At 41.6% G+C, this 20,028-nt stretch overlaps 1 protein-coding gene across 16 annotated transcripts in view; it reads left to right on the plus strand.

Moving 5' to 3' along the window:
* cdk11a (cyclin dependent kinase 11A) overlaps positions 1–20,028 on the plus strand; it is a 46,185-nt gene that overhangs the window by 10,385 nt on the left and 15,772 nt on the right. For 10 of the 16 annotated variants that reach the window (XM_033047905.1, XM_033047903.1, XM_033047912.1 and 7 more), the window contains 5 exons: positions 6,278–6,393; positions 8,060–8,184; positions 11,909–12,059; positions 14,496–14,659; positions 16,507–16,626. In XM_033047905.1, the coding sequence (XP_032903796.1) occupies positions 6,278–6,393; positions 8,060–8,184; positions 11,909–12,059; positions 14,496–14,659; positions 16,507–16,626 (676 nt within the window). The remainder of the gene's footprint in view (positions 1–6,277; positions 6,394–8,059; positions 8,185–11,908; positions 12,060–14,495; positions 14,660–16,506; positions 16,627–20,028) is intronic. The other 6 variants (XM_033047914.1, XM_033047909.1, XM_033047917.1 and 3 more) reach the window with 2 other exon arrangements.

A 20,028-nucleotide genomic window follows, 5' to 3' on the forward strand; every position in this document is an offset into this window, starting at 1 on the left:
TGCAGAGGGAACGGTTTGTGCGGAAAGGGATGGATATGGGAAGATGTGGCTAGTGGTGGGATCCCGTTGGAGGTTGTGAAAATTCCAGAGGATTATGTGCTGTATGGGATGGCTGATTGGGTGAAAGGTGAGGACTAGGGGGACTCTGTCCCTGTTGCGACTGAGGGGAGGGGGTGTAAGAGCGGAGCTGCGGGATATCGAGGAGACCCTAGTGAGGGCCTCATCTACGAGGGGAACCCTAAAGAATGAGGACATGTCAGATGTCCTGGTATGGAACACCTCATCTTGGGCGCAGATGCGGTGTAGACGGAGGAATTGGGAGAAGGGGATAGAGTCTTTACAGGAAGCAGGGTGGGAAGATGTGTAGTAGTCTAGAGAGCTGTGGGAGTCAATGGTTTTATATTAAATGGCATTCATTAGTCTATCTCCTGTGATGGAGACAATCAGATCAAGAATCGGTAAGGAGATGGTCCAAGTAAATTTAAGTGCAGGATGGATTAGTAGTAAAGTTAATGAAGTCAGTGAGTTCTGCATGGGTGCAGGACGTAACACAGATGCAGTCGTCAATGTAGCGGAGATAGAGTTTTGGGATAGGACCCGTGTACGCCTGGAACAGGGATTGTTCGACATACCCTACAAAGAGGCAGGCAGATGTGGAGCCCATATGAGTGCCCATGGCTACATCTTGGATTTGGAGGATGTGGAAGGAGTCGAAGAAGTATGAGTAAGGACCAGCTCTGCTAGGCAGAGGAGAGTGTTGGGATAGGGAAATTGGCTCGTTCTGCGGTCGAGGAAGAAACGGAGGGCTTTAAGACATTCCTGGTGGGGGATGGAGGTGTAGAGTGACTGAACATCCATAATACAATACAATATACAATACAATACCGTTTATTTGTCATTTTAACCTCACATGAAGTTCAAACGAAATTTGGTTTCTGCAGTCATACAAGAAAAGAACTAAGAGGACATGACTTCAGAATTAAGGGACAGAAGTTTAGGGGTAACATGAGGGGGAACTTCTTTACTCAGTAGCGGTGTGGAATGATCTTCCAGTGGAAGTGGTGGCGGCAGGTTCGTTGGTATCATTTAAAAATAAATTGGATAGGCATATGGATGAGAAGGGAATGGAGGGTTATGGTATGAGTGCAGGCAGGTGGGACTAAGGGAAAAAAGTTGTTCGGCACGGACTTGTAGGGCCGAGATGGCCTGTTTCCGTGCTGTAATTGTTATATGGTTATAAGACACACACCAACACAATTTACACAAACATCCATCACAGTGAATCTCCTCCTCACTGTGATGGAAGGCAAAGTCTTGTCTCTCCCCTGCTCTCCATTCCTCTCCCAAAGTCAAAGCCCCCGGCGGGCGCTAGCAAGTCCCACGGCCACTTAAAGCCGCGCCGGGCGATGTAAGGCCCTGCCCCGGGTCTTGATGTTGGAGCCCCCGGCGGGCGCTAGCAAGTCCGCGGCCATTTACAGCCGCGCCGGGCGATGTAAGGCCCCGCTCCAGGTCACTCTCAACCACGCAATTCGGGCGGGAGAAGTCGTCGTTGCCGGTGCCCCGCAAAGCGGTCTCCCACCGGGGACCCGCGAGCTCCCGGTGTCACCATCCACCGGAGTCTGGTCGCAGCAGCGCGCCACCGCAGCTCTCCACGCTCCGAAGCTGGCCAGCTCCACGGTGGTAGCTCCGCAGGCTCCGTGACTTGAGCTGTCGTTCCGGTTGGAGGCCGCTCCACGGTGCTAGGCCCCAATGGCAACGGAGACCTGACAGGGAAAAGGTCGGGTCCCCGTACAGGGAAGAGATCTAAAAGTTTCCCCCCCCCCGCCCCCCACACATACACAGTCAAAAACCCACCCCAAACTTTACACTCTACAGGACAATAAAATAAAAGACAGACGGACTGCAGAGGTCGCTGCGACGTCGGTCGCGCCGCCAACCCACTGCTGAGGGAGTGGGGGCCTGGAAAACGGTTGTCATTAAAGAGACGAAAGGCGTGTGAGGTGTCTTGGACATAGATAGGTAGGGAGCGATTGGACCAGGGGGATAGGATGGAGTCGAGGTATGTGGAATTTAATTCAGTGGGATTAATTTATTTAAAAGTTATCTTATTTGTTAAAAAGTTTGCATACCATTGTTCTTTGGGAAGGGTGTCGTTTAATTTTCTGAAGGGCCTGTTTGGCTTGGATAACTCCAGACCTGCACTTAATGACTCAGTGATTTCATGATTACTGAGGAAGAGTATCAATGTTAGCATGTCTTGCATTCAAACTGTAGGAACAAATTTATGTTTTAATTCCTTACAAGGCTTGGCTGCAAGAGATAATTGGGTGAATTCAGTTTCATCTTAATCCAGTAGCATATTGTTAAATGTCAAGAAATGAGAGGCTTTGAAAGACAAAATTCTCATTGTGAGGTTCCAGTATTAGGAAATGCAGAATTGTTCCTGGGCAGATGATTTATGAAAGAAAAATCATGCTTGATTTTTTTTGGTCATAACTAAGAGAATTGTGAAGTGTGAACAGGGGGATGTGGCCAGATGGCTTTAATAAGGTGGCCTTGGAGGTTATTGAACAAAATTAGAACATGTGGAATCGGAGTTAATATATAATGTGTGGATTAAGGAGTGGGCAACTGATAAACAGTGGAACAAAATGCAGATTAATTTTGGGTTGGGAGTCAAAAGATTACTGAGGTGGTGTGGGACTTCGAGCTCATCTGGATGTGTGACCAGATGTGATGAATCCAAGTTTACTAATGTTTTTAAGGTGGGCAATAATATGGTTGACAAGAGGATAAAGAGAGATTAAAAGATAGGGCAGATGCGAAAAAAAATGTAAGATCTGTTTTGGTAAAAAAAAAAGAAAAGCAGTTGATTTTTAAGTAATGAGAAGGAATTGCTTTTGCAAGAATAGTACGTGTTTGTAATCGTCTGCTGCCGAGAGCTGAGGATGATTAGTCATTTATGTTATTCAAGACAGAGAGATATTTGAACATAATTGGACTGTTGTGGAATCAAAGTTTCTTGGGATAAAAAAAAGGAAAGCAGAGCCAAAGCTGATGATCAGATCAGCCATGAATAGGATGTGAAAATATCTAGCCCAGCCTGCCTCACACCTTTTCTCACTCCCCACCTTTTAATGTCACAGGAAGTCTAATTTCTGTCTTCTCTTAATCCTATGGCTTGTCAATAGACAATAGGTGCAGGAGTAGGCCATTCGGCCCTTCGAGCCAGCACCGCCATTCACTGTGATCATGGCTGATCATCCACATTCAGTACCCCGTTCCTGCCTTCTCACCATATCCCCTGACTCCGCTATCTTTAAGATCTCTATCTAACCCTCTCTTGAAAGCATCCAGAGAACCGGCCTCCACTGCCTTCTGAGGCAGAGAATTCCACAGACTCACAACTCTCTGGGTGAAAATGTTTTTCCTCATATCCATTCTAAATGGCCTACCCCTTATTCTTAAACTGTGGCCCCTTGTTCTGGACTCGCCCAACGTCGGGAACATGTTTCCTGCCTCAAGCGTGTCCAAACCCTTAATAATCTTAAGTTTCAATCAGAAACATGCTTATGCTCTTATGCTGTCTCCGTTAAAACCCTGCTCCCCCTCTTATAATTTCACTCATTTTTAGCTACTGCTTCTGGGTTCCACTCCCATCGCATTCATCTCTGGGCCCTCTCCTTCCCCGAGGGAACTACTGGGGCTCGGGGTTGTGGGGCAGATGATGAGTTTTACAATGTGTTTATTGTCTGTTTGAATCGACATGACTGGATATATAATGGTGTTTAAGAAGGAACTGCAGATGCTGGAAAATCAAAGGTACACAAAAATGCTGGAGAAACTCAGCGGGTGCAGCAGCATCATAGATGCTGCTGCACCCGCTGAGTTTCTCCGGCATTTTTGTGTACCGTGGATATATAATGGTATTGATTTATTATTGTCATGTTTACTGAGATAAGTGAAAAACCTTGTTGGCATAGTATCCAGTCATATCCTACTATACATGAGCATAATCAAGTGCAGCAGATACTCTAGTTAGAGAATTCTGAATATCACATCTTGGTTAGAAATGGTTGATCTCTTTCCAGAGTTTCTGGTATCTACCTTATCAATCCTTCTCAGGATCTTCAGCCTCCCTCAGCTCTTATTCTGGTCATAGTTATACAGCACGGAATGAGGCACTTTGACCCAAGTCCACGCCAACATCTCATCTGGATGATGGAATTGATAGCTTTGTGGCCAGGTTTGCGGATGATACAAAGCTACGTGGAAGGGCAGGTAGTGTTGAGGAAGCAGGGAGTCTGCAAGCGGATTTGGTTAGGTTGAGAGTCTATTTTATTACTTTTGTCACATGTACCAAGATACAGTTAAAAGCTTTTGTTTGCATGATATCCAGTCAAGAAAAAAACTGTACATGAAGACACTCCAGCCGCCCACAGTGGAAAGATAAAGGATAAATGTTTAGTGTAAAGATACAACATTGAAGTCTGATAATGTCCAATTAAAGAAAGTTCAAAGGTCTCCAATGAGGTAGATGGGAAGTCAGGACCGCACTCTAGCTGATGAGAGGACTGTTCAGTTGCCTGATAACAGCTGGGAAGAAGCTGTCCTGAATCTGGAGGTATGCATTTTCAAACTTCTGTATCTCCTCTCTGATGGGAGTGACCGGGATGAGACCTGTCCTTGATTTTGCTGGCGGCCTTGCCGAGGCAGCGTGAAGTGTAGATGGAGTCAATGGAAGGGATACAACTATGTGTGATGGTCTGGGTTACGTCCACAACTCTCTGCAACTTCTTGCGGTCTTGTATGGAGCTGTTCCCCTACCAAGCCATGATGCATCCCAAAAATATACTTTCTGCTGTGCATCTGTAGAAGTTGGTGAGAGTTGTTGGAGATATTCCAAACTTTCTAAGCCTTTAAGAAAGTAGAGGCATTGGTGTGCTTTCTTGGCCATAACGTTGATATGGCTTGTCCAGGATAAATTGCAAGCATTTAAATAATTTGAAACATGGTAATTTGGCGCAGATTCTCACTGTTTCCTGGATCTCGGTGGAATTTGCCTGCAAAACGTTGATTTGCTCAGGAAAATCAAGGAACTGCAGATGCTGGTTTACAAAAAAAGACACAAAATGTTGGAGTAACTCGGTGGGTCAGGCTTATCTCTGGAGAACAGGGATAGGTCCTAACCTGAAATGTCACCTAACCATATTCTCCTGACCCGCTGAGTTACTCCAATGCTTTGTGTCTTGTTTTGTTGATTTTTCTCCTTTCTGACAAAAAAATCTCACCTCATGACAGTATCTAAACAATATTTTGCAGCTCAGTCAGTCTAAGAGTAGACTACTGCTTCAATATTTGGCTTGCATTTTCTAACTCGGACACCCAATTCTTTTTTTCCACCAACACAGAGAACTTAATGAAATTGCTGCCAGTTGCCTTGTTTACCATTGGATCAGAAACCATTTTATATTCTGTATGTCATACAATGTTGCCCTGAACAATGGATTTTAATCAACCTCAAACTCTGGGCTTTTCTTATAGTTTACTGGGTGAAAGCATGCCACATATTTTTGCGTACTTTGATCCTTGTAGATAATTGTAAAAATGTGTAATTGGGAAATATAAGCTATGCAATCTTTTGATAACGCTAACCGCTGTTCTTAAGGTGTCAAAAGTATCTTTGCATCAGTAAATAAATTGTGAAGTGTATTTTGTATGTACCGCAGTGGAGTCCTTTTACTGTTTCAATTTGTCAGCCCCAATTAAAAAAAAAAAAAGAGTGATCACAATCATATTTTGCTTCCAACATGATGTAGTTTACGAGAGAAATATTGCAGTTTGCAGTGTTGATGGAGGGAAATTAATCCTTTTTTTCAGCAACTGCTATTTTTTTAAATGAAAAGTTTATTGTCAATTTGAAAACTCTTAACACTTTGAGCTGCAGAATGTTGGCCTCGAAGGGAGCTGCAGCTCTGCATTGTTACCTATGGTGCTAAGAAATCCATTAAACCCCTGGTATCAAGTATGTTAAGGTGTACGACTTTTGTACGCCTTTATTTTCCATTTAGTTTTCTTTCTAAGCCTTGCATTCTCAAAACTGTAGTTATAATGATAAGAACTGAGGGAAGGTGATCAGCAGAAGGGATGATGAAGAGTATGTCGCAAGAACATGTGTTGGGGCATGAGGAAAATGTCATAGATAATTTATGAAATTTAAACTATTACTGAGCAGTGGATCGGTTCAGAATTACCATTCTATTTTTGTACATCTCAGTTGGATGACAGGGATTCTAAACGAGACTCACCGGAGGAAGGAGAGCTTCAAGAACACAAGATGGAGATAACCATACGCAATTCACCGCACAGACGAGAAGGATCAATAGAAGATCGGTGTGTTTCTAATTTAACAAACTTTTTCTTTGTGGTCCCAATGCGAGTGTCTGTTTTAAAGAAAAAATTAAGATTAAATAATTTCTTTTGCAGATCGATGAAAGAAGTCATTGGCTTTCATGTAGACCCTTCACGAGTTGGTTACTCTTCTAATCCATTCTTTAACATTTTGTGGTAGTTTCCGATTTTGCAAAATGTTTTATATTCCTGTTGCGAAACTCACTACTTAAAACAGATAAACGGGGATACTTCAATGGCATCTTTTCTTGTCTCACTGGTTTTTTAACAATGTTTGGGAAATGTGACCAATTTTGTGTGCTAGGTTATAGACATTTTCCAGATTTCTGACTCATCCGCCAACTAGGTTAATTTTGTTTCCAGACACATCGGAGCCCTCTTCTCCAAACACACCAATGAGGAAGGTTCCACAGTAATTGGTTTAGTTAATAAAGCTGGGAAACAGGCCGTTCGGCCCACCGAGTCAGCACTGACCAGCGATCCCCACGCATTAATACTATCCTACACATACTAGGGACAGTTTCCACTTATACCAAGCCAATTAACCTACAAACCTTTACGTCTTTGGAGTGTGGGAAGAAAACAGAAGATCTCAGACAAAACCCACGCGGTCAGGGGGGATACGTGCAAACTCCATACAGCCAGCACCCGTAGTCAGAATTGAACCCTGTTCTCCGGTGCTGCAAGCGCTGTAAGGCAGCTACTCTACTGCTGTGCCGCCCATTTGGTCATTTGAAAGGGCTTCATGTTTCTCTGTAGTGCAGGGAGTGCACAATACAGATAAAAAAACAAATCTCTAACTGTTGCAGCATGGATTCTCAACATAACCACCGCTGCACTTCAAAAATAAGTAATTGTGGTAACGTATTTAGGATTTTATGACAAACTGGTAGCACCATTATAGAAATACATTAATGTAATTAACGACATATTTTTTCACATGGAATTTAGAACAAACTATGCAGCAATACACATACTTAACATCACATGAGTTGTCTTCAAATTTCCTTGACAAAGTACTGAAGCTACAAATTTCAAACAATGACATGGGTCATTTTTGAGGTCATCTTGAGTATTCTATACATTATTGGCATTACGATTTAATCAAGCAGGTTAAAGTGTGGGAGCAGTTCAAATGAGGTTTGCTCAACCACGATTCGTCATGGGCAGGTTGGCTTGTGAGGAAAAGATGGATAGATTAGTTTCATATCCCCTGAAACGTGGAAAGATGAGACCTGCAAGGGTGGATGTGGAGGAAATGTTTGCTTTTGTGGAGAATCTAGAACTTGGGGTCAACAGGGGTTTCCCACTTAAGGCAGAGATGGGGCACCATTTCTATTCAATATTGAGTTTTTGGAACTCTCTTCCTCAGTGTAATTAAGGCAGAGTTTTTGAATATTTTTAAGGCATCCGCAGAGAGATTCTTGCTGAGCAATCAGATGAAAGGTTACTGGATAGATGATAGGTGGAAAGTTGAGGTTACAGTCAGACCTCAACCTTATTAAATGACGGTGCGATCCGACAGGGCCAAATGGCCCAATCCTGATCCTAATTCATTTGTTTGTATTCTCTCTACTATACTGTTTGCAAATGAACTTGGTTAGTTTGAATAACATTGCTAATATGTCCTTTTTTAAAAACCATCTAGAGGTGAGGAGGATGATTCTTTGGCAATTAAACCTCCTCAACAAACCTCCAAAAAAGAAAAATCTCACCACAGAAAAGAGGAAAGGAGAAAGGAGAAACGAAGGCATCGAAGTAGATCAGCTGAAGGTGAATGTTATTTTTATGCAGATTTACATCGTGTGAAATGTGGGTGTCAGTTGTCTTTGAGATTAATGTTCATTGTCTCGTTCTGAAATTAATTAGAATTTTTTTAAAATTCTGAAGCAGTTCAGACCCAATGTAAATTAACATATGGGTATTAATTAAGAAAGGATGGGAAAGATTCATTTGATAAAGCGAGAACATAACTGATTAGGTTTAGGAAAATGCAAATGTGAATTCATATTAACCATTTTGTTTCACTGCCAACTAGAGAAATATTGCATCTCAAAGGCATGATTCTAGTTGTTTAAAAGGGGACATGTAGCAGAGGATTACAGGCGCTTTGTTAGGTAAACCTAATGCACCAAGAAAAACGGATACTAGATGCTTGTGGAGAGGTGATAAGAATAGTAACTGCTGATTTAAACAACTAAACCAGCAAATGCACATGTTTCAGATATGCAAAAGGATCAATGTAATGCAAGTCTTTAAATCAATGGATAAATCCTGTACATAAAAAAACAAAAAAGATAAGATGTAAAATTTAATAGATACACAGTCAAGAATAATTGAAATTTAGATATTAGAATACATATTATATTAAAGTGAATAATTACCTGGCAGATAAGAGCACCCATTCAGTCACTAGTAAAGACTTTGATTCTGAATGTCATAGTGTGCTTTCTGTTAACATTCTATAAAGGATTATACAGGAAGGGGAAAAAAAGAAGTGTAAGATTTTGTGGAAACAAGTTTATCTGATGACTGATAAACAGTGGAACTCAATAAAGGGGGCATTTCTTGGGCCACTTGTATGTGTGTGAGGAAAAATGAAGCAAACAAAGAAAGAGACAACCTAGAGGTCAAAATCCTGTGGCTTAATAAAAAAAGTTCTATACACATCCACGTGCTGATAAATCAAAAAGTAAATTGAGGTTAGCTGAAATGTTTATTGGGTGATAGAAGAAGGATAACAGAGATAACAGAAATTCATAAAACTCTGTAAAGTAAAGGGATTGTGAATATCCTTCAGGATATTTGGATGAAAATTGTTCAGGGATTACAAACTGGCCAAAGTGTGATATGAATTCTTTATAACAGTCTTCAGAAATGAATCATGGAGAAACGAGGACTGTTACGAAGAAATTCAGCGAATTTAATGTCTTCAGGGCATTTAAGGCAGATGAACTTTAAAATCTTCAATAAAATGAGCCAAGAAATGGGTAAGGCTCTCACTGATATATTTAGGCGGCCTATTAGTACCCAGGGTATACATGATGTTTGTGAATGTTATCCGAATGTGTAACATGTTAAAGTAAGTTATTGAAACTGTAGACCAGTCACTTATCTGTACCAAGGTATAGGATTCACTGAAGACTATTGGGAACAGTCAACGAGACGTTAAAAGTTGTAGCTTAACGCGTCCCATGGTGCCAGGATGTTTTTGAGGAGCTAATTTAATTGATATCAAAAATAATAAATAATTTGCTTTCTGAATTAGTAGTCACACAATGTTCTCATAATCAATGTTTTGTACACGTTTGGCATGAAGTACTCCGTATTTACTCCGCATTCTGTATTTATAAAATGCTTTTGAACAGCTTTATTAACTTACCATGGTGAGAAAAAAATGTACATTTGAAATGTTCTCTCTGCTGCTACTTTTTTTTAAAGACTTACCATGCAACATATGTTTGCCATTCCTCCATCCATTCAAGTGACGCGTCACATTTCTCTGTATTAATTTTCTGTCCTCTTTTCCAATTTAATTGCCTGTCGCTAAAATCCCATAAACTTTGCCTTTTGCTAAATTTTGATACTGCATTCTTCAAGCCTTTTCTTTATCAGCGGTTAAGAATGTCATCTGTTCCAACAATGAATCATTACCATTTCTATTCCTGTAGATTGTAAAATTTCCATTTACAATTTACTATTTATGCTATCACATTGCATTTTAGGTGCCATGCTTGATTTTCCAAAACAACACTCTTCGAAAATTCATTTTCATCGCAACCTACTTTCTCAATGAGTACCTCGTATATTGTTTATAAAAAAATGTCAGTCGTGTTGCACCTTCAGAAGCCTGTCCTAACAAAATTCTCCAAATAGGATATAATATATGTTATCAGAATCATGGTCTCTGGATTGTTGATCTTAGGCTAGCTGGTTTACGGCTTTTTCTTTCTTTTTAAGTATTGGAAACTCTTGATGCATCTATCAGAACCCTGGGGACATGAGACTGCAGATGCTGGAATCTTGAGCAAAAAAACAAAGTGCTGGAGGAACTCAGCAGATCAGGCAGCATCTGTGGAGAGAAGGGACAGATGACATTTTAGATCAAACCCTTTAAACTCAACAAGGTTTGAAGACAAACTGAAGATGAGTCCAGACCCTAAATGTCATCTGTCCATTTCCCTCTACAGATGTTGCCTGGCCCGCTGAATTCCACCATCACTTTACTTTTGCTCTATCAGAACCTTACATTGTAAAGATATTTGAAAGATTGCGGTCAGTGCTTCTATAATGTTTTACTTTACTTTTCTCCGTATTTGAGACCTTTTCCAATTTTGACCTCCACTAATTCATTACACTTCTTAATCTGTGCGTTTCCAGTGTAGTTATACGTCCCGCCGCTCTCACTTTCAATAATTCAACAGCAAAACATCCAACTGACATTTGATATTTGGCAGTCCTTAATTGTCCAAAGGATTGCTTTCTCTTTCTCTGATTAGTTCAAGTCTTCTTGCCGTAGCTTTTCTGCAATGTAGGTAAATATCACGTCATCAAAGTCTTTCAGACAAGATGTGAATAAATATCTGTAACGGCAGGAATTAAAGTTGCGAGGGAAAGCACCGACTTCTGTAATTATGTTTCATATAGTAAACTTGATCATGTTCACATAATGACCAATGTCATCCAGTTGGTGGTGATGGGATGGAAAAACGGGTTTGATGTGATGATCTGCTCTCATTCTCATAATGTTCCTCACATGGTGAAAATGAAAGCTGATGAACTGGCAGGTGCCATTAATATGTAATCTGGTAATTCTACTCGTAATAATTAAAACGGTTACATTGATTGTGCACAGCTTGCAATTATTTTCTCTTTAGAATAAATAAAGAGCTGATTTAACTAGGGTGTTTAAGATGATTGAAGGATATGGGGCGGTCCAAAACAAAGATAAATAACCCTAAACTTAAAGAAACGCCTTTTAAGGTTGCTCTTTGGAAACACATCACACAGAAGATAGAAAGGAAGAAAAATTTCCCCACAAAAATATCAAGAAAAGGAGAGGCTTGGTGAATTGGAAAAATTCAAAACTGAGATTAATTGAATATTTTATAGGCAATTAAGGTTTGTGGGAAGATTGAAGTAGGCTCTCTTAAGGCAGACTGAATTCCTTCCTCCTCTCCAAACATGAAGGTGAGGTGACCCATTTGTTACAATCAACAATGTCAGGCCCTGGGGTCTGACTAGCTTGTTTCTGCATCTGTTAAAAGATTACAAGATGGAGGATCGTATTGCATGAAGCAATGTGGGTGAGTGTGAATGTAAAACAAACACTTAAACCTCCTGGGGATTCTGGTGAGTACTTCTGTTTGTGACACCCAGAGACAACAGGATTCTGATACAGAACATTCAGAATGATTACATTTAAGTGGAGTTTTAATTTACAAATCATTCGTATTAGTCTTAATTAACATTCAAACATGCAAATATTTGTAAACAGGAAAACACATGAGAGGAAAGGAGAAAGATAAGGAGAAAGAGAGGGAACATGAGCGAAGGAAACGGCAGCGAGAGGAGCAAGATAAGGCACGTAGAGAACGGGAAAGGCAGAAACGGAGAGAACTTGCCAGAGAACACTCCAGAAGAGAAAGGTGAAGGAAAATAATTTTCCTATGGGCTAGCAGCTGTTAAGCATATATAATGATTTAAAAAAAAATGTCAATACAATCTATGGAAAACATGACAGTTTTAGTTTTGTTTTCTTTAGTAGTACAGAGATCAGATTACTTGCTTTTATGTTTTTTTAAAGGTTCTGCTTGGTTCTGTGTTTAGTGATTAAAAATCTTTTTAACTAGCATTTTGTAACTGACTAAAAAGCTTATTAAATGATACCTATTGACTCCGGTTGTAGCTGTTGCAGACTTGGCTAAAGTTGCAGAGATAAGAGTGGAACTAGGAATGGTAGGAAAGGATAGAACAATACTAAAATATAGTTTGCACAAAGTCTTTTGGCTCTGCAAATGCTGCGGCTTAAAGAAGTATGGGCTGTTCAAGCTGAATTATTTAATATTTAGGAACTATTTTAAATCTGGGAATACGACAGAATAGTAATATTCTATTTCAATTATGTTCAGAAGTCTTTCAGTACTGAAGTCTAAAGATTACACAATGTGAACATCTCTAAACCAGGACATGTTGCATGTGTCTGCAGACATCTCAAAACACACAAATATTGCAAAAACGACGTACTTTAAATGAGTTGAAATCTAATCAGATTTGATGTTCCAACTCCCAATTGGCCCATAACAGCCATTGTCGTCGTGCCCATTCATCTTATCATGCCTCTTAAAGCACACCTCACTCTATCGTCCAATGTGCTCAGCATTCAGTTTGGTGTCGTTCCACCAACCATGCTGAGGCCATGACCTGTGATTCTGCCCAACAACCATGGTCTGGTTATGTAATTTAGTTAATATCTGGGAGAATCATTATTTCAAAATTGCTCTTGTCTAAGTCATATTTCCGAGGGGAACCTGGACATATTTCTTCTGTTGCTTTTAGAAGAAATAAGAAATTTAATTAATGCATTTGCAAAGAATGAGGTTTTGCTCTGAGGTTCTACATTAGAATTCCGTTTTTAAATACATCATGGGGTTGAATTGACAAATAACATCAGGTGTACTTTAAAAATAGATGCTTAACAATGGCACAGATACATTAATCAGAAATTATGTTTTATTAATTAAAGGCAGTGACTGAAGTGTTAATGTGAGCTTGGTTTTTGGGAAATGGCTTGTCTGTTTTTACTGGTCAAATATTTTCAACGTTTTTTTAAATTATGTCTCTTAATTTGTCAAGTGACATAGTTGAAGCTGGCAGGCAATTACTTATTTAATTGTTAACGTTAAGGAAAGAGTAAAGAGGTTGCTATTTGTCATTTTTTAAATAAGCGGGCGTAATTTGACTGCTCTCTTCCCACCCGACATGAAGTTTAGCAAAATGTTTAGTGACAGAAGTGGGACAATATAAAACAAGTGGACTGGACAGCAGATGCGCAGTGTGCTCTCACCTCTGGAATTTAGTTTCTAGTGTCCAGGCTCCTCCTTTCACCCATCAGAAAGGAGTCCCACGCATTGTCCACCATATCCTCACTGACCTAAGTATTACCCTGTCCTGTTATCTCAAATTTTAAAACTTAAATCCCCCATTTTGGCCACCTCACCTTTAGACTTTAGAGATTCAGTGCGGAAACAGGCCTTTTGGCCCACCGAGTCCGCGCCGACCCGAGATCACCCTGTGCACTAGCGCTATCCTACACACACTAGTTACAGTTTACAAATTTTGCCAAAGCCAATTAACCTACAAACATGTACGTCTTTGGTGTGTGGGAGGAAACCCATGCAGTCACAGGGAGAAAGTACAAACTCCGTACAGACAGCACCCGTAGTAAGGATCAAACCCAGGTCTCTGGCGTGTAAGACAGCAACTCTACCACTGTGCCACCCCAACTGGCTGCTTTCCAATATAATAGTTCCCTGCACACTCCAAATGCTTGGAATTCAGGAGAAAAGCAATCTCTGTGACAAGAACCAGTCATTTGGATTACCAACAAGCTACAGTGTGATATGGCATGGACAGTGAGAAAGAAGCTTCATTTGTGACAGATCTATCAGGTCATTAAGGAACCTCACTGTGAACTCAATCACGCACTGGGTTTGCAGGGAAGGCATCTGCTAGCTCTGTTTCAAAATGGAAGAAACAATGTCTGCAGTGTCACGAACTTGTGACATTGCAGGCTTTAGTCCTGTATTACATGAAGGTTTCTGGCACATAAAAGTAGTGTAAGATATAACCTGCTATAATGATCTTCTAAAAACTGATAGACAGCCATCCCTATTGATTTTGGTATTGACAATTATTAGCATGCATGGAAATATATTTGTTGAATTCTACAGATAGATTGTCTAAGTAGTTTTTTGTAATAAACTTATAGATACAAACAGTGTGAGGCAGGATGTGATGTGAGTTGCTACATGTGATCTGTAAAAACACCACTTGAGTTTTGGATTGCTTTTGTATATTGACAGTGCTTATGAATCTTCCAGGGACCGCCTTGAGCAACTTGAGCGTCAGAGGGAACGGGAAAGGAGAATGAGGGAGAGGGAACAACTGCAAAAAGATCAATGGGAACTAAAAGAGCGTGAAAGACGAGCTGAGGAAAGGCGAAAGGAGCGTGATATCAGGAGGGAAGGTATTTAGTTTAAAACACCCAGGCCAGGTGGCCCTTACAGGATTAGGTGCAGGACAGGTGCTTTATTTAAGATAAAGTTAATGTATTTGCATTTATCTATCTATATGATCCAGGCAATGATACGCTTATTAAAAAGCACAAGGGATAATTACTCTCCACATTGCTCAGTGTGTTAACCCTCACATTGGCCTTCCATCACAGATTTCCTGCTTCTCTGCCACGATACCTGGCGTTGCTCCTGAAAACCTGGTGACTGGATTGCTCCCTTACTGCCTTGGTTTTTACAATAAGGTGCTGTAAACAGAAATTTGAATGGGAATGAGTCGGTGTTTCCCATTGCAGTTGTCATGCAGCAGCTTCTGCTTTTATTTCAGATTTCTAGCATCTGCAGCAATGTGTATTACAATCTTTGACCCTTATTTGGCCAGATGCATAACTTTGAGCTTCAGCTCGATGTAACCTGAACCCGTACATCATGATCACTTAAAGTACTTGATATCATTATCTGCTCAGTTTTGAAGGATTCTGCTCCACTCTATCAATGCTATGTGGCAAGTGATCTCCAACCTGTTGATTGTTGTATGCAAATGGGAAACTACTTTGAGCAATCCAGAAGATAATTGATGGTCCAGGGGAAAGACTTGAGATCTTGTCTTCCAGGCCGGAACCATTTCACTAAACCAGGAGTTGTCAGTCCATTACGGGTTGTTGGACAAAGGAGGGGGAACATTAGGTCACAGATGGGCCATATTCTCACTAACCAGTAGGCCAATGAATGCCTCCAATTCATCTATTTTAAAAGTTGTCCTGGATGCTGTCAGGGTGCAACATATCCGATCCGCTTTTACAACAACTTTTACAATTTCAGTCTGTTCTTTACTAAGTAGTGGCGCCTATTAATCAATTTATAGCCCCGACTCCCTGTGACCTGAAGCAGTCAACTCAGTGGAGGATTATGTTGAAGCACACACTCAGAGAAATCTATATACTGGACGTGATCATTCAGCCCAGTGTGACCATGCCAACCAAAATGGACTCCAGAATAATTCCATAGAGTCATACAGTGCGGAAAGAGGCCCTTCGGCCCTACCTGCCCATGCCAAACTAGTCACACCTGCTCGTGTCTGGCCAGTATCTCTATAAACCTTTCCTATCCATGTACCTGTCTTTTAAATGTTGCTTATAGTTCCTGCCTCAACCACCTCTTCTGGCAGCTACCCTCTGTGTGAAAAAGTTGCACGTCGGGTTCCTACTTAATCTTTTCCCACTTACCTTTAACCCATGTTCCCTGATTCTTGATTTCCCTACTTTGGGTCAAAGACTGCGCATTCAACCTATTTAGAAACATAGAAAATAGGTGCAGGAGTAGGAGTAGGCCATTCGGCCCTTCGTTTCATGATCTTATACATCTCTATAAGATCAGCTCTCATCCTCCTGCGCTCCAAGGAACATTGCTCTAGCCTGCCCAACCTCTCCCAAAAGCTCAGGCCCTCAAGTCCTGGCTACATCCTCGTAAATCTTATTTGCATTCTCTCCAACTTAACAACATCTTTCCTATAACGGTAACCAAAACTGAACACAATACTCCAAATTTGGCCTCATCAGCATCTTGTAAAACTGCAACATAACATCCCAACTTCTATACTCAGTACCCTGACTGATGAAGGTCAATGTACCAAAAGCCGTCTTAACCACCCTATCTACCTGTGACGCCACTTCCCAGCTCTTAATTTGCATCCCTGAAGGTTTAACAATAAAACAATGAAAGATAATCTCATGACGCTGCCCTTTAACATTTTGAATGCCTGGTTGTTGGAATTGATGAGGAATCTCCTGCATTTTTTCAGCAATGATGCATCACAGAGGACTGAATGATGAATATGCTGTGAAAGTAAAGATCCATCATAGGAGCCACAGCCCAGTGTGGCGGCATGCAGAGAGGTTTGAACTTGATGAAAGGAAAAATGGTAAGGTCAACAAATTATTAACCTAATACATATTGTCTGAACAACAATAATAAGTCTGTATAACAAATCTGGTACAATGTTTTAACTAAATCAAATAGGAGATTCTATTTAGAAAAATGTGGAGACTCATTGTGCAAAAGGGTTGTTTGTGTGTATTTTATTTGCACATTAGGGGAATGTATACAGTTAACGGTATGACCCTGAACAGCAATCATACACAGAGAGGTCAGGTCCGAGACAATCAATCTCTCAAAGTAGCAACATAACTAGATAGAGTGGCAAGGACAACATATGGTTTACTTGCCTTCATATAATACAATTTATTTGTTGTAATTTGAACCTCATTGAGGTTCAAACGAAATTTGGTTTCTGCAGTCATACACACAAGAAAAAGAACCAAGACACAACACAATTTACACAAACATCCATCACAGTGAATCTCCTCCTCATTGTGATGGAAGGCAAAGTCTTATCTCTCCCCTGCACTCCTCATTCTCCTCCCGATGTCAGTCAAAGCCCCCGGCGGGCGATGGTAAGTGTCCCGCGGCCATTAAAACCGCGCCGGGTGATGCAAGGCCGCGCTCCGGGTCTTGGTGTTGGAGCCCCCCGGCGGGCGCTAGCAAGTCCCACGGCCGTTAAAGCCGCGCCGGGCGATGTAAGGCCCCGCTCCAGGTAATTTTCAACCCCGCAACTCGGGCGGGAGAAGTCGCCGTTGCGGAAGCCCCGAAAAGCAGGGACCCGCGGGCTCCCGGTGTTACCGTCCACCAGACCTGCGGTTGGAGCCTCCGAATCTCTGGGGTCGGGCCGCAGCAGCGCGCCACCACCGCTCCTCCCACTCCGAACTCGGCCGGCTCCATGATGGTAAGTAGGTCCGCAGCTCCGCGACTGGAGCCCCAGGTCGTTCCGGTTGGAGGCCGCTCCACGGTGCTCGACCCCAACGACAACGGAGACCCGACAGAGAAAAGGTCGGGTTCTCCGTGCAGGGGAAAGATTTTAAAAGTTCCCCCTTCCCCCCCCCCCCCCCCCCCCCCCCCCCCCGCCCCCACACATATACCCAGTTAAAAAAAAACCACTTTAAACTACATTCAAATTCATCAGTCAAGGCTTTCAGTATAAGACTCGGGAAGTCATGTTGCAGCTTTATAAAGCCTTGATTAGGACGCATTTGGAGAAGTGTGCACAGTTCTGTTCGCTCCATTTCAGGAAGGATGTGGAGGCTTTGGAGATGGTGCAGAAGAGGTTTACCAGGCTGCTGCTTGGATAAGAGGGTACTGTTTATAAGGAGAGGTTGGACAATTATTTTTTCTCTGGAGCGTCAGAGGTAGATAGCAGACCAGATATAGTGCCCTCCATAATGTTTGGGACAAAGATCCATCATCTATTTATTTGCCTCTGTACTCCACAATTTGAGAATTGTAATAGAAAAAATCACATGTGGTTAAAGTGCACATTGTCAGATTTTATTAAATCTTGGTTTCACCATGTAGAAATTACAGCTGTGTTTTCCATAGTCCCTCCATTTCAGGGCACCGTAATGTTTGGGACACATGACTTCACAGATGTTTGTAATAGCTCAGGTGTGTTTAACTACCTCGTTAATGCAGGTATAAGAGAGCTCTCAGCACCTAGTCTTTCCTCCAGTCTTTCCATCACCTTTGGAAACTCTTATTGCTGTTTATCAACATGAGAACCAAAGTTGTGCCAATGAAAGTCAAAGAAGCCATTATAATAATAATAATGGATGGGATTTATATAGCGCCTTTCTAATACTTAAGGCGCTTTACATCGCATTATTCATTCACTCCTCAGTCACACTCGGGGGTGGTAAGCTACTACTGTAGCCACAGCTGCCCTGGGGCAGACTGACGGAAGCGTGGCTGCCAATCTGCGCCTACGGCCCCTCCGACCACCACCAGTCACTCACACACATTCACACACAGGCAAAGGTGGGTGAAGTGTCTTGCCCAAGGACACAACGACAGTATGCACTCCCAAGCGGGATTCGAACCGGCTACCTTCCGGTTGCCAGCCGAACACTTAGCCCATTGTGCCATCCGTCGTCCCATTATGAGACTGAGAAACAAGAATAAAACTGTTAGAGACATCAGCCAAACCTTAGGCTTACCAAAATCAACTGTTTGGAACATCATTAAGAAGAAGGAGCACTGGTGAGCTTACTAATCGCAAAGGGACTGGCAGGCCAAGAAGAATTCACTCTATAATAAAGAAAAATCCCCGAACACCTGTCCAACAGATCAGAAACTCTCTTCAGGAGTCAGGTGTGGATTTGTCAATGACCACTGCCCGCAGAAGACTTCATGAACAGAAATACAGAGGTTACACTGCAAGATGCAAACCACTGTTTAGCCACAAAAAATAGGATGGCCAGGTTACAGTTTGCCAAGAAGTACTTAAAAGAACTAACCACAGTTCTGGAAAAAAGGTCTTGTGGACAGATGAGATGAAGATTAACTTACATCAGAGTGATGGCAAGAGCAAAGTATGGAGGAGAGAAGGAACTGCCCAAGATCCAAAGCATACCACCTCATCTGTGAAACACGGTGGTGGGGGTGTTATGGCCTAGGCATGTATGGTTGCTGAAGGTACTGGCTCACTTATCTTCATTAATGATACAACTGATGGTAGTTGCATAATGAATTCTGAAGTGTATAGACTAAGTCCTATCTGCTCAAGTTCAAACAAATGCCTCAAAACCCATTGGCCGGTGGATCATTCTACACCAATACAATGATCCCAAACATACTGCGAAAACAACAAAGGAGTTTTTACAGCTACAAAATGGTAAGTTCTTGAGTGGCCAAGTCAATCACCCGCTCTTGAGTAAGCCTTTTATATGCTGAAGAAAAAACTGAAGGGGACTAGCCCGCAAAACAAGCATAAGCTAAAGACGGCTGCAATACAGACCTGGCAGAGCATCACCAGAGAAGACACCCAGCAACTGGTGATACGCATGAATCGCAGACTTGAAACAGTCATTGCATGCAAAGGATATGCAAATACTAACCATGACTACTTTTCATTTACATGACATTGCTGTGTCCCAAAGTTAGGTGCTCTGAAATGGGGGGGACTATGCATAAACACTGCTGTAATTTCTACATGGTGAAACCAAAATGTATAAAAATGGCCTTTAATAAAATCTGACAATGTGCACTTTAACCACATGTGATTTTTTTCTATTATAAATCTCAAATTGTGGAGTACAGGGGCAAATAAACAAACAATGGGTCTTTGTCCCAAACATTATGGAGGGCACAGTTGAAGTGTATTAAATTATGTGAGGCCCAAATAGGGTAGGCAGAACCTTTCTCCCGCGGTGAAAATGTCAAAGACTAGAGGGCATAGCTTCAAGGAGGTAGAAAGAAAGTTTGAAGGAGATGT

Source organism: Amblyraja radiata, chromosome 31 (assembly GCF_010909765.2).
Source record: "Amblyraja radiata isolate CabotCenter1 chromosome 31, sAmbRad1.1.pri, whole genome shotgun sequence".
Lineage (NCBI taxonomy): Eukaryota > Metazoa > Chordata > Chondrichthyes > Rajiformes > Rajidae > Amblyraja > Amblyraja radiata.